This window comes from Oncorhynchus mykiss, chromosome 28 (genome assembly GCF_013265735.2).
Source record: "Oncorhynchus mykiss isolate Arlee chromosome 28, USDA_OmykA_1.1, whole genome shotgun sequence".
Classification (NCBI taxonomy): Eukaryota; Metazoa; Chordata; class Actinopteri; order Salmoniformes; family Salmonidae; genus Oncorhynchus; species Oncorhynchus mykiss.
The window spans coordinates 30,594,162-30,608,024 of record NC_048592.1 but is presented as its reverse complement, the minus strand read 5'-3'; the positions used below and the strand labels follow the sequence as shown (position 1 = coordinate 30,608,024).

The 13,863-nt window shown below is 45.2% G+C and overlaps 1 protein-coding gene across 3 annotated transcripts; it reads right to left on the bottom strand.

Annotated features, from left to right (window-relative positions):
• Window positions 1-2: 2 nt before the first annotated feature.
• Window positions 3-12,096, bottom strand: LOC110508922 (MARVEL domain-containing protein 2). 3 transcript variants are annotated; one of them, XM_021589834.2, is made up of 6 exons: window positions 11,899-12,093; window positions 4,310-5,506; window positions 1,357-1,565; window positions 1,002-1,173; window positions 645-695; window positions 3-322 (listed from the first exon to the last, which is right to left on the bottom strand). In XM_021589834.2, the coding sequence occupies exons 2-6, from the start codon at window positions 5,426-5,428 to the stop codon at window positions 206-208; spliced, it is 1,668 nt and encodes a 555-aa protein (XP_021445509.2). In that variant the 5' UTR covers window positions 5,429-5,506; window positions 11,899-12,093; the 3' UTR covers window positions 3-205. The 3 variants fall into 3 exon arrangements, with proteins under 3 accessions (XP_021445509.2, XP_021445510.2, XP_036822968.1); XM_021589835.2 differs by having other exon boundaries at window positions 201-322; window positions 664-695; window positions 11,899-12,096; XM_036967073.1 differs by having other exon boundaries at window positions 201-322; window positions 638-695; window positions 11,899-12,095.
• Window positions 12,097-13,863: the final 1,767 nt, after the last annotated feature.

Genomic DNA, 13,863 nt, shown 5'->3' with positions numbered 1-13,863 from the left:
TGGGCAAGCAATCTTTACAGTAGCACAAAACATGTTGTAGACTATAATGGAACAACACACAGTTACTGATTTGTACAGACATTTGCTGAAATCTAAATAAACAACACACCAACAAAAACAAATGGTGCTTAAATAACGAAACAATCAAAGGCGTGACAGGAACAGAATAATGATGGTCCTTTTGTTCCTTCTGTGTGTTATTTCTTCAGGTCCGACCCTTTGCCAAGCTGTCTTGGTCGAAATTGCGGATCCTGTTCTTGATGTGGCCTAATTTAGCTTTCAGATAGTCACAGCGTCCCTTCTTCTCCAGGAAGGCAGGGTTCTGTGAAGTCAAAAATAAACACACATCGTGTTGACTGCAGCTCCATCACTTCGCATCTTTCTCCACAGCCTGATTCTTTTTGTAATGTAAGCGGTGTTAAATGAGAAATCTAGAGGCCCCGTTTCAAAGTAGCAGCAATATTATTCACATGAATGGGCAGCTTTATTGAAAAAGCAAATATTACCTGGGTGTTTACACAACAGTAACAATTCTACTACATCTCAGTTGAACGTTAAAATGACTGCTGAATGATTTTCGAAATTGTTTCAGCGTAAGTGAGGAAGCGTGAGTGGAATGTTAGGGGTCTCCATTCACCACATACACTTTTGTTTTGCTCATACTTCTTCAAAATCCGCTGGATTCTCTTCTGCTCCTAGATCATGGACAGAAAAAACACCCACAATTAAATTGGTTAAAAGGATGAAAGATATTCATGTTTAAAAATTATATTCTGCAGATGTCACATGCTATTTTTAGTGGAAGCCTTTGTGCAGGGCATGGAATGGAATGGATTGTACCTCTCATTGCTCAGTGACAGTGACAATGAGATAACAAAATATATATTGAGTTCAAGTGTCGTTACACTTCCAGAGAAAAGGAAAGGGGTATCATATCATAGTGAGATCGAAAACACCATCGAGGCTCAGGCCCAGATTTGCAGTTAGATGAAATCACTCACCTCATGACTATTTCCATCTTTGAGGAGTTTGCCCATCATGGCATCCAGCTCTCTGAACTTCATGAAGGTGGTACTGATGTCTTTGTGAAGGTCCTTGTACTCCTGATACTGGTCATTAAAAACAGCTTTGTATTTTTCCCTTTCTTCCATAGAGAAGATTTCTGGATATTTACTGAAGGGATAGGGTAAGACACAAGGCTATGTTAGATAATGTCTTATTACATATCATTATTGCACCTCGTACAATTGAACCAAATATGAGCACTTCCTGTTGCTCCATGTGTACCTCAGCACGAGAGCCTCACATCCTTACCCAAAATCAGTTTCAGGATATTAGGCAAATCCTCTCACTCACATTATATAGTCTGCGACGACTCTGGGCTTCTCGGCATACCCTGTGGGGTTGGCTCTGTTCCGGCTGCCTGGCTCCTCCTGATGGAAATCTGTGATGTGCAGGCGTTTGGTCGCCCTTACTGAGCTGTCCATCTCATCCTTAAACACAATCCTCTTGGTCTGGGGATGAGGAGGTTTGGTCTGGGCAACAGAGATGGACCTCAGATGCTCCTGAAGCCAAAGTTGAAGAATTATGTATCATGCAACAACTCCAAAGCATCCAATGACACATGTACACTGTGATGAAAGGGTAAAAACAACCTGCCTCATGTTGCCTGATATGGTGATTGCAACTGTGTGAAGTTATGTACAGTACCAGTCAAAAGTTTGGACACACCTGCTCATTCCAGGGTTTTTCTTTATTTTTACTATTTTCTACATTGTATAATAATAGTGAAGACGTTAAAACTATGAAATAACACAGGGAATCATGTAGTAAGCAAAAAAGTGTTTAACAAATCAAAATATGTTTCATATTTGAGATTCGTCAAAGTAGCCACCCTTTGCCTTGATGACAGCTTTGAACACTTTTGGCATTCTCTCAACCAGCTTCATGAGGTAGTCACCTGGAATGCATTTCAATTAACAAGTGTGCCTTGTTAAAAGTTCATTTGTGGAATTTCTTCCTTTCCTTCTTAATGCGTTTGAGCCAATCAGTTGTGTTGTAACAAGGTAAGGGTGGTATACAGAGGATAGCCCTATTTGGTAAAATACCAAGTCCATATTATGGCAAGAACAGCTCAAATAAGCAAAGAGAAACGACAATGCATCATTACTTTAAGACATGAAGGTCAGTCAATGCGGAACATTTCAGGAACTTTGAAAGTTTCTTCAAGTGCAATCGCAAAAACCATCAAGCGCTATGATGAAACTGGCTCTCATGAGGACCGCCACAGGAATGGAAGACCCAGAGTTACTTATGGCGCAGAGGATAAGATAGCCAGAAGCAGCATACCACCCTGTATCCCCCTGCTGGCTTGCTCTGAAGCTAAGCAGGCTTGGTCCTGGTTGGTCTCTGGTTGGTCCCTGGATGGGAGACCAGATGCTGCTGGAAGTGGTGTTGGAGAGCCAGTAGGAGGCACCCTTTCCTCTGGTCTAAATAAAGTATCCCAATGCCCCAGGACAGTGATTGGGGACATTGCTGTCTTTCGGATGGGACGTTAAACAGGTGTTCTGACTCTCTGTGGTCACTAAAGATCCCATGGCACTTATCATAAGAGTAGGGGTGTTAACCCTGGTGTCCTTGCAAAATTCCCAATCTGGCCATCATACCATCATGGCCACCTAATCATCCCCAGCTTTCAACTGGCTCATTCACCCCCCCCCCCCCCCCCCTCTCCCCTGTAACTATTCCACATGCTGTTGCTGTAATTGAGAATGTGTTCTCAGTCAACTTACCTGGTAAAATAAGGGTAAAAAAAAAAACGTTCCTTAGAGTTTCCAGCCTCAGAAAGCAGCAATTAACTGCACCTCAGACTGTGACGCACAGAGTTCAAATAACAGACTCATCTCAACATCAACTGTTCAGAGGAGACTGCGTGAATCAGGCCTTCATTGTCGAATTGCTGAAAATAAACAACTACTGAAGGACACCAATAAGAAAAAGAGAGTTGCTTGGGCCAAGAAACATGAGCAATGGACATTAGACTGGTGGAAATCTGTCCTTTGGTCTGATGAGTCCAAATTTTAGATTTTTGGTTCCAACCGCCGTGTCTTTGTGAGATGCAGAGTAGGTGAATGGATGATCTCTGCATGTGTGGTTCCCACAGTGAAGCATGGAGGAGGAGGTGTGGGTGCTTTGCTGGTGACACTGTCGTAATTTATTTAGAATTATAGGCACACTTAACCAGCAAGGCTACCACAGCATTCTGCAGCGATACGCCATCCCATCTGTTTTGCGATCAGTGGGACTATCATTTGTTTTTCAACAGGACAATGACCCAAAACACACCTCCAGGCTGTGTAAGGGCAATTTTACCAAGAAGGAGAGTGATGGAGTGCTGCATCAGATGACCTGGCCTCCACAATCACCTGACTTCAACCCAATTGAGATGGTTTGGGATGAGTTGGACCACAGAGTGAAGGAAAAGCAGCCAACAAGTGCTCAGCATATGTAGGAACTCCTTGAAGACTGTTGGAAAAGCATTCCAGGTGAAGCTGGTTGAGAGAATGCCAAGAGTGTGCAAAGCTGTCATCAAGGCAAAGCTGTCATCAAGGAAAAGGGTGGCTACTTTGAATAATCTAAAATCTGAAATATATTTTGGTTACAACATGATTCCATATATGTTATCTTATAGTTTTGATGTCTTCACTATGTAGAAAATAGTAAAAATAAAGAAAAACCCTTGAATGAGTAGGTGTGTCCAAACTTTTGACTGGTACTGTATATATTTAACTATATTGTTCAACTTTATCAATAATATGTATTTCGTCTTCCTACAGAGATAAAACACATGGTAGAGAATCATAATTTTTCTAAATGTTGTCTTCAATTGAAAAACTTATTTGGCTACTCCTTCTGCTGTTGTTTTGAGATCTATGGCATTTTTTTACTCATTCCACTAAAAACAGCTTGATCTGACACCAGTCCCATAACAACTTCCAGATGGCAATTTTTTTATTACATTTTTTTTTTAACAAGGCCAATCTGTTAATCATAAACAAATTCTTATTTACAATGACGGCCTACCCCGGCCAAACCCTAAAAAGGACGACGCTGGGGCAATTGTACGCCGCCCTATGGAACTCTCAATCACGGATGGTTGTGATACAGCCTGGAATCGAACCAGGGTCTGTAGTGACACCTCTAGCACTGAGATGCAGTGCCTTAAACCAATGTGCCTCTCAAGAGTGGCCATTCTATTGCCCATTCTGTTGCCAATGGGCAATGGAAATGCCATTAGTCAACCACCTACCTGGCTCTCGAAGAACTCCATCTCCCTGCGGGTGGCCTCATGCCTCCACATTTTCAGACACACCAGGAAGCTGATGAGGTACATCAGCATGTTGATGAAGATGAAAGCCGTGCCAGCCATCTGTCCTCCGTCAACCCGACACAGGCTGGACATTATGGGGTTAATGCCAATGGTCATGTAACACAACCCCCCACGTTTGAGGTCATTCAGGTACACGATACCAGCCGCCATGTAGAGGAGGAACAGGGCGACGTTGATGATGCCTTCTGTGAGCGGCCACCAGGGTGAGTCCAGGAGAATGGTACGGTAGTACATGGTCAGCCCTATCACCAGTAGGAGGATGGTTACAATCCACGTCACCCCAACCACCGCCATCACGAATGGAGTCATGGGTCCATTATAGGAGTTCCCCGACGTGCCATGACTATTGTTATACAGTCCATAGGCGTTCGACCACTCACTGTCCTTATAGATGTAGGCACAGACACAGGCAAGGACCATACCCCCAAAGAGAAGTTCAAAACCAGCCAGGAGTCTTAGTAACCCAGGCCAGGATTTCATATAGGAGTACTTAAGTTTGTAGACTTCCACCTTCTCCGCATAGTACTCAGCTGGATGGATACTGGTCAACTCTGATTCCTCTGGAAGATAATGTAGTTGGTCATTGTCTATGGGACTGTCCCTCAACAAGGGCCTACGGGAACTCTTGCTGGAGGTCCCCAATGAGTCCTGAGTGTCCCAGTACCTCCTCTCTATTATTGGGCTGACAGGTGGACTCACCCTGGACCCATTGGGCACAATCTTGACCCCATTGAAGCTCAGATCAGAGTCTGCATCACCTTTCCCCAATTTGTGGAGAATACTGCCCCATGATTGGATGAGGAGGGTTCTCAACCTGCCCTTTAGGGTCCCCTCGTCCTCACCATCACCCTCTCCTTGTACATGTGGAGGAGTGATGGATGAGTGGGCAGTGGAGTTTGCATCATGTGAAAGGTTATCCTCAAAGTTTCTCTGAGGTAGCTCTGCTGGGCCATTGTTCGAGGAGATCCTCTTCGAAGAGGAGTTCCCATCCACACTCTCAGGGTCTCCGCTCTTGAATATCTTACTCCAGTTTTTCATGCTATGGGCTGATATACAGTCAGTGGGCTTATTTAATCATTGATGAAAGATGAAGTTAATTTTCTTGTCGTAGAGGAACTGTGTGAATCAAAAAGGAACAAAAAACAAAACAGGCTTAGGTCTACTGTAATAGGGATTTAGCATTTTTGAATATGTAAGCTGTGTATTTTTTCACACTTGTAATAATTGTTGATATTGACTAACATTTTGACCAATTAATCCTGTATTTACATTTTCATTTGAATCATTTTGTAGACGCTCTTGTCCAGAGCGACTTACAGTTAGTGCATTGATCTTAAGATAGCTAGGTGAGACAACCACCTATCAAAGTCTTAGTAAGTACATTTTTCCTCAATAAAGTAGCTATCAGCAAAGCAGTGCGACACTCTTCGAAAAAAAGGTGTTATCTAGAACCTAAAATAGTTATTCAGGTGTCCCCATAGTCCAAGTCGATATTCATGTACTAAGAAGGAATTCCCCTCGACTACGACCAAAAGATGGGGAAAACAAACATTATTTCCCATTGACCGCCATTGTAAAAGAGCCAACTTCGTTGTCAATTTTTTGTTATACAGAAATAACAAAACATGCCGAAAAGCTGCTGTGTTGTTCAATGTAACCAGGTCAAAAATCTCTACCTACGGTTCGCAACGCTCCCACATAGGGAAATAGATATTGCAAGAAGAGCGCTGTGGCTTCAGGCTATTCGGCGTGGTAAATGTGTGGACCTAGTGTCCAAGGAGGCTACACGTAGCCATGTGTGTGGAAAACATTTAATCACAGGTAAGACATTTAACTTGTTTAGTATAGTATGTTTGTAACTCCACTCACTAGTTACAACTGTATACAGTGGTGGGAAAAGTACCCAATTGTCATACTTGAGCAAAAGTAAAGTTACCTTAATAGAAAAGGACTCAAGTAAAAGTCACCCAGTAAAATACTACTTGCTGTAAGTAAAGTTAAAAATATATACTTAAGTTTCAAAAGTAAATGTAATTGCTAAAATATATTTAAGTATCAAATGTATGAGTATAAATCATTTAAAATTCCTTAAAACTCCACCACTCAGACATCATTTACAAACTAAGCATTTGTGTTTAGTGAGTCCGCCAGATCAGAGGCTGTAGAGATGACCATGGATATTCTCTTGGTAAGTGTATGATTTAGACCATTTTCTGTCCTGCTAAGCATTTAAAATGTAACGAGTACTTTTGGGTGTCAAGGAAAATGTATGGAGTAAAAAGTACACTATTTTCTTTAAGAATGTAGAGAAGTAAAAGTTTTAAAAAATATAATTGTCATGACTATTCCCGTTCGGGTGGCACTCGTCACCGGTATACGATCCCTTTTCCCCTTTTCGTTTTGTCTAATTGTTTTCACCTGTTCCTTGTTTTGGGTTGAGGTTATTTAAGTTCAGTTAGCCCGCCTGTGTTCGTGTGGGCTTGTTTGCTGTTTTTTGGTTCAGGAGTGTCCTGTCATTTTGTAGTGTTTTACACCTGTGTTTGGCTTTACCCTCTTTTGTTTGCTGTGATTGTTCCGGAATAAATGTTTTTTCCTAATCCTCTGCGCCTGACTCCACACACATCACTCTTCAAATCCTTTTTTATTTATTGTACCTTTATTAGGCAAGTCAGTTAAGAACAAATTCTTATTTTCAATGACAGCCTAGGAACAGTAGGTTGCCTGTTCATGGGCAGAACGACAGATTTGTACCTTGTCAGCTCGGGGGTTTGAACTTGCAACCTTCTGGTCACTAATCCACCGCTCTAACCACTTGGCTACCCTGCCGCCCCAGAAGCCTGACAGAAGCCCGCACCATAAACTATGGTTCATTTGTTTCCCCAAATTTTCTCCTTCTCTCCAGCACAAGGCGCTAGTCGATTCAGGCGAAGCTGGGAACTTTATAGATCGCGGACTCGCCCAGAGGTCGTGCACTCCTTAGACAGCCGACCATTATGGTCAGGGCTGGTCAAGGTGGCCACGGTTCCACTGGAGATGATTACGCAGGGGGATCATAAGGAGCTGATTAGTCTGTTCCTTATCGATTCACCTGCTTTTCCGGTGGTGCTGGTGGTTCCCTGGCTGGCTAGTCACAATCCTAGGATTTCATGGAGACAGGGAACTCTCCAGGGGTGGTCTGAGGAGTGTTCAGGCAGGTGTGTAGGAGTTTCCATCGGTGCTACGACGGTGGAGAGTCCAGACCAGGTTTCCACCATGCGCATTCCCGCTGAGGATGCCAATTTGGCTATCGCCTTCTGTAAGAAGAAGGCGACCCAATTACCACCCCATCGACAGGGGGATTGCGTGATAAACCTCCAGGCAAACGCTGCACTGCCCAAGAGTCACGTATACCCATTGTCCCAGGAGGAGACGTTGGCTATGGAGACATATGTCACGGAAGCTCTGGGACAGGGGTACATTCGGCCCTCCATGTCACCCGTCTCCTCAAGTTTCTTTTTCGTGAAGAAAAAGGAGGGAGGTCTGCGTCCGTGCATTGATTATCGAGGTCTCAATTCCATTACGGTGGGTTTTAGTTACCCACTACCTCTCATCGCTACGGCGGTGGAATCATTTCACAGAGCGCGGTTCTTCACGAAACTGGACCTCAGGAGCATGTGTAATCTGGTGCGTATTCGGGAGGGAGATGAGTGGAAAACCGTGTTTAGTACCACATCTGGCCATTATGATTATCTCGTCATGCCGTATGGGTTAAAGAATGCTCCAGCCGTCTTTCAATCCTTTGTAGACGAGATTCTCAGGGACCTGCACGGACAGGGTGTGGTGTTGTATATTGACGATATCTTGATATACTCCGCCACACGCGCATGTGTCTCTGGTGCGCAAGGTACTTGGGCGGCTGCTGGAGTATGACCTGTACGTTAAGGCTGAGAAATGTGAGTTTTCCAAACAAGCCGTTTCCTTCCTGGGTTATCGCATTTCCACCTCGGGGGTGGTGATGGAGTGTGACCACGTCAAGGCTGTGCGTAATTGGCCAACTCTGACCACAGTAAAGGAGGTGCAGCAGATCTTAGGGTTTGCCAATTACCTCATTGCTGAAGAGGGGTGCGTTTACAGTGGTCGGCAGAGGCGGACAGAGCTTTCCTCCGTTTGAAGGCGCTGTTCACCGACGCTCCGGTGTTGGCGCATCTGGACCCCTCTTTGGCGTTCATAGTGGAGGTGGACACGTCCGAGGCTGGGGTTGGAGCCGTGCTCTCACAGCGCTCGGGTACCCAACCGAAGCTCCGCCCCTGTGCTTTTTTCAAAGAAGAAGCTCAGGCCGGCGGAGCGAAACTATGATGTGGGGGACAGGGAGCTGTTAGCTGTGGTTAAAGCCCTGAAGGTGTGGAGACACTGGCTCGAGGGGGCTAAGCACCCTTTCCTCATCTGGACTGACCACCGTAACCTGGAGTATATCCGAGCAGCTAGGAGACTGAAGGTGGGCCATGTTTTTCACCAGATTCAGATTTATGATCTCGTATAGACCAGGTTCCCTTAACACTAAGGCCGACGCGCTGTCCCGTCTCTACGACACCGAGGATCGGTCCATCGATCCTACTCCCATCATTCCGGCTGCGAGGCTGGTGGCACCGGTAGTATGGGAGGTGGACGCGGACATCGAGCGGGCACTAACCTGCGCCTCCACAGTGCCCGGAGGGTCGTAGGTACGTGCCGCTTGTTGTCCGTGACCAATTTATTCGGTGGGCTCATAGTCTACCCTCGTCGGGTCACCCGGGGATTTTGAGGACAGTGCGAAGTTCTGGTGGCCCACCTTAGCTAAGGACGTGCGATTCTATGTCTCCTCCTGTTCGGTGTGCACCCAGAGCAAGGCTCCTAGGCACTTGCCTAGAGGGAAGTTACAGCCCCTCCCTGTTCCACAACGGCCATGGTTTCATCTATCGGTGGACTTCCTCACTGATCTTCCCCCGTGTCAGGGAAACATGACGATCCTGGTTGTTGTGGATCGGTTCTCTAAGTCCTGCCGTCTTATCCCGTTGCCCGGTCTCCCTACGGCCCTACAGAAGCTCTGTTCACCCACGTCTTCCGGCACTACGGGGTGCCTGAGGACATCGTTTCTGATCGGGGACCCAGTTCACATCCTGAGTGTGGAAGGCGTTTATGGAACGTCTGGGGGTCTCGGTCAGCCTGACCTCGGGGTATCACCCGGAGAGTAATGGGCAAGTGGAGAGAGTGAACCAGGAGGTGGGTAGGTTTCTGCGGTCGTATTGCCAGGACCGGCCAGGGAAGTGGGCGAGATACGTTCCCTGGGCTGAAATGGCCCAGAACTCACTCCGCCACTCCTCCACCAACATGTCACCGTTTCAGTGCGTGTTGGGCTACCAGCCGGTCCTGGCACTGTGGCATCAGAGCCAGACCGAGGCTCCTGCGGTGGAGGAGTGGGTGCAGCGCTCTGAGGAGACCTGGAGGGCTGTCCAGGAATGACTAAGACAGGCGAGTGGACGGCAGAAGAGGAGCGCTGACCGTCACCGCAGTGAGGTCCCCGTGTTCGCACCGGGGGACAGGGTCTGGCTCTCGACCCGAAACCTGCCCCTCCACCTGCCCTGCCGGAAGCTGGAAACGCAGTGTGTGGAGCCATTTAAGGTCCTGAGGAGGATAAATGAGGTGTGTTATCGATTACAACTCCCTTCGTATTATCGTATTAACCCCTCGTTTCATGTGTCTCTCCTCAGGCCGGTGGTAGCTGGTCCCTTGCAGGAAGGTGAAGTACGGAAGGTCCCTCCACCCCCTCTGGACATCGAGGGGTCCCCGACGTACACTGTGCGGGCTGTGCTGGACTCTCAACGCCATATTGGATCCATCTATGCTGAGGGAATTCCATCTCCTCCATCCGGATCGCCCTGCGCCTCGCCCTCCGGGTCGTCCTCGAGGCCGGTGTCGGCGCGCTGCGGGAGCCGTGCGTCGGGGAAGGGGGGGGGGGGGGGGTACTGTCACGACTATCACCGAAGGTGGCTCCCCTTCCCGTTCGGGTGGCGCTCAGTGGTCGTCGTCACCGGTCTACTAGCTGCTACCTATCCCTTTTCCCCTTTTCGTTTTGTTTGGTCTAATTGGTTTCACCTGTTCCTTGTTTGGGGTTTTGGGTTGGGGTTATTTAAGTTCAGTTAGCCCGCCTGTGTTCCTGCGGGCTTGTTTGCTTTACCCTCTTTTGTTCGCTGTGATTGTTCCGGAATAAATGTTTTTTCCGAATCCTCTGCTACCCATCACTCTTCGAATCCTGACAATAATTAGTAAAGTAAAATACAGATACCCCAAAAAACAACTTAAGTATTACTTTAAATAATTTTTGCTTGGCTGTGTAGTCAATTTGTTTGTGTTGTTGGTCTTGGCTAGCTTAATGTTCCAGTTGGTAGGTAGTTATCACTCACTCACTCACTCGAGTGGCTGCTAGCACCATCATGAAAAGGGTCATGAGGGAACCCCTAAAAGATTTTGTTTTTCTACGAGAACGCGTTAGAACAGGCAATGTTGAAAAGTCATCTTTAGACATACTTTTCTTAAATGTAGCTTTGTAATTGACTAAAACAAGCAGACAACAAGAAAATAGTGTCTGAAAAAGGTCAAGTTTTTGCTGTGAGCCAATGGGGTAACCTAGGTAACCACAGCTTGTTTTCCCCACAGGCAGACGGGGCTGTAACATTCTATTTAATACTAACTGGGACTGTAGGAGAACCCTTTGAAGAACCCTTTTTGATTCCAGGTAGAACCCTTTGAGGGTTGAGTTCTATGTACAACCCCTTACAAAGAGGGCTCTACATGAACCCCAAAAGAGTTCTACCTGGAACCAAAAAGGGTTCTACTATGGGGCCAACCAAAGAATCCTTTTGAACCCTTTGCTAAAAGTGTAGAAAAAAGTGTGAGTGTTAGTGCAAGAAAATGGGTGTTAAAGTTTATCGCTTATTTTTCCCTATATGACATCATGTTCTACTTACCCCTCTTTATTATAATGATGTGGCACAGATATGTTACTATAGGTCAGCTAAAAATAGAGCTCCACAAGAATGTTTGATCTTGAGAAAGAAAATTACTGTGGTGGAATGTTTGTGAAACACTTTTTCTTTACAGCACATAAATAGCCTCTCCCTCACAGGAGTCTGAGGAAAACTCATTTATCACATTGTGCAGTCAATGTCAGAAACAGTTCAGGTTCTCAGCGGGAACATGCTGTTTCCAGCTCCTCGCTTCCAACTCAAAAAAGGAGAAAACAAAATTGCTTTCTGGTTTAAACTGTGCATTTCTACATTTCTACCTGCTACAACTCACAAGACAAAAGAGGCTTAAAACTTACCTTTGGCTCACAATAAACTGACACGTAAGCTTAACGTCTACACAAATTATCAAACTATAACTTCAAATAAAGTCCTAATTAAATCCCTCTATGATTTTCTATACATGGAAAGTCAGGTTTATATGTGATGTGGAAGTTAGAAACTTCCTTTAAAATGTAGGCAGCTTACCTTGTTGTTGCTAAGGACAAGTTCCACACGGGCCAGTTCTGAGTAGCACAACTGTGATGCAGAAACTGTGATGCAGAAACAGTTCTCAAAATGATGTGATGCAGAAACTGTTCTCAAAATGGCTGCCCCTACAGCAGGCCCAGCCAGCTCCTCTCAGGTGACTCAGCTGTGTTATCGCAGGCGGTCGAGCTGAGAGGGAAGCAGAGCTTGAATATTAAACCTGACCAGCCCTTGTGTTGGTGCTGCCGGGTGGCTGGCACCGCTAGGCTAATCTCTGTGGGAGAACGGCTATAAATATTTACATACAAAACCTAGATAGTGACAACTCTGAGAGAACACTGCTCAAACTTCTCTGACGCTGAGTGTATTTCACCTCAGCAGGTGTTTTGAATGTGTTTTGGAAGAGAATAGTATTTGATCTCAACAGGTGTTTTGAAAATGTTTTGGAAGAGAATAGTAATTTACCTCAACAGGTGTTTTGAATGTGTTTTGGAAGAGAATAGTATTTTACCTCAACAGGTGTTTTGAATGTGTTTGGAAGAGAATAGTATTTGATCTCAACAGGTGTTTTGAAAATGTTTTGGAAGAGAATAGTAATTTACCTCAACAGGTGTTTTGAATGTGTTTTGGAAGAGAATAGTAATTTACCTCAACAGGTGTTTTGAATGTGTTTTGGAAAAGAAAATACTTCTCTATTAAAGAATTATGTTTATTCTGAAAAAGGTTATCTCCGGTAATACCAAATCTATTCTGTGAATTCATCAGGGGCATCTCTCCAGTTTGATATCAATCCTACCCTATTAATCATATTACAACCACTATCTAAGATCTGCAAAATAGCTTATCTCATTATCTATAATTCAATTATATTCTCATAACCATAAACATAGCCTAAGTCTGGCACTAGAGGCCAGCATACTCCAGTTATTAGGTTTCCCTCCCTCTCGCTCTCTCGCTCTCTCTCTCTCACACTCTCTCTCGCCCTTTCTTTTTCCACTCTCTCGATTTCTCATTCCCACTCTTATCCCCAATTGCACAGAGAGCACAACCCCAGCAGCGATGTTCTTGCCTCTCATGACCGTGTTTTCTCAGTCATGTGTAAAAAGGCTTTGGGCCTGATTCCTCCCCACCTACTTTGGACATGGCTGGATTACAGGGCTGTCTTTACTGACTCTCAGCTTCGTCAGGTTCAGTGGAACGATGCAGGGCCTGAATCAAACCGGCAGCTAGTAACACCTCACCTGTAGTGAGGTGTTTCCCTCCAGGGTTAGAATGATCTAGGAGCTGCTGACACTGAGCTAACTAGAGCTCGCTTCCCTACATTGATATAGAGCTGCTATAGAGTGTAAGGTATGACATTGGTGCCTTATGCTTGTCTCTTTGTGTGTATTTTCATCAGAATCTGCCACTACTGTAACATTAGCCAAAACAATGGCCAGTGTTACCTGTATTGACTTGATGCAGCAATCCAGCCATCAGTCAATCAATTTGACTCAATCTTACACCACTCACAAAGGTTTATGTTACATTCCACACCATTTCCGTGTGAAATAAGATTTCAAAACCTAATGATATCAAGATATCCTTCCTGTCTTCTCTCAACTTTGCACTTAGTGCAATTCAATTCTGTGGAACTCACTAACATTCCAACTGGCACGATCACGAGTGTGGGTAGGAGAGTGCACTGTGCAATGACATTGTTTAGTCATCCAGCTAGCTTTTCCTCCACAGTCAACAGTATTGTACATGTGTGCACAGTGTGCACATTGATATGGGGAGAAACCTCAAGGCAAGGACATCTGAAGTGTGTACTGTACAATATTCCTCTATTCAGCTGCTGTTGTGTTGATGTTGTGTTCTTGAGAAAGGTGAAGGCCACTTGTTCAGTTGAGAACAATGTCCAGAGCACTGCAGATAGAAATGTAACATAGATAGAGAATGAACAGATGGGAACTCTTTTCCGCA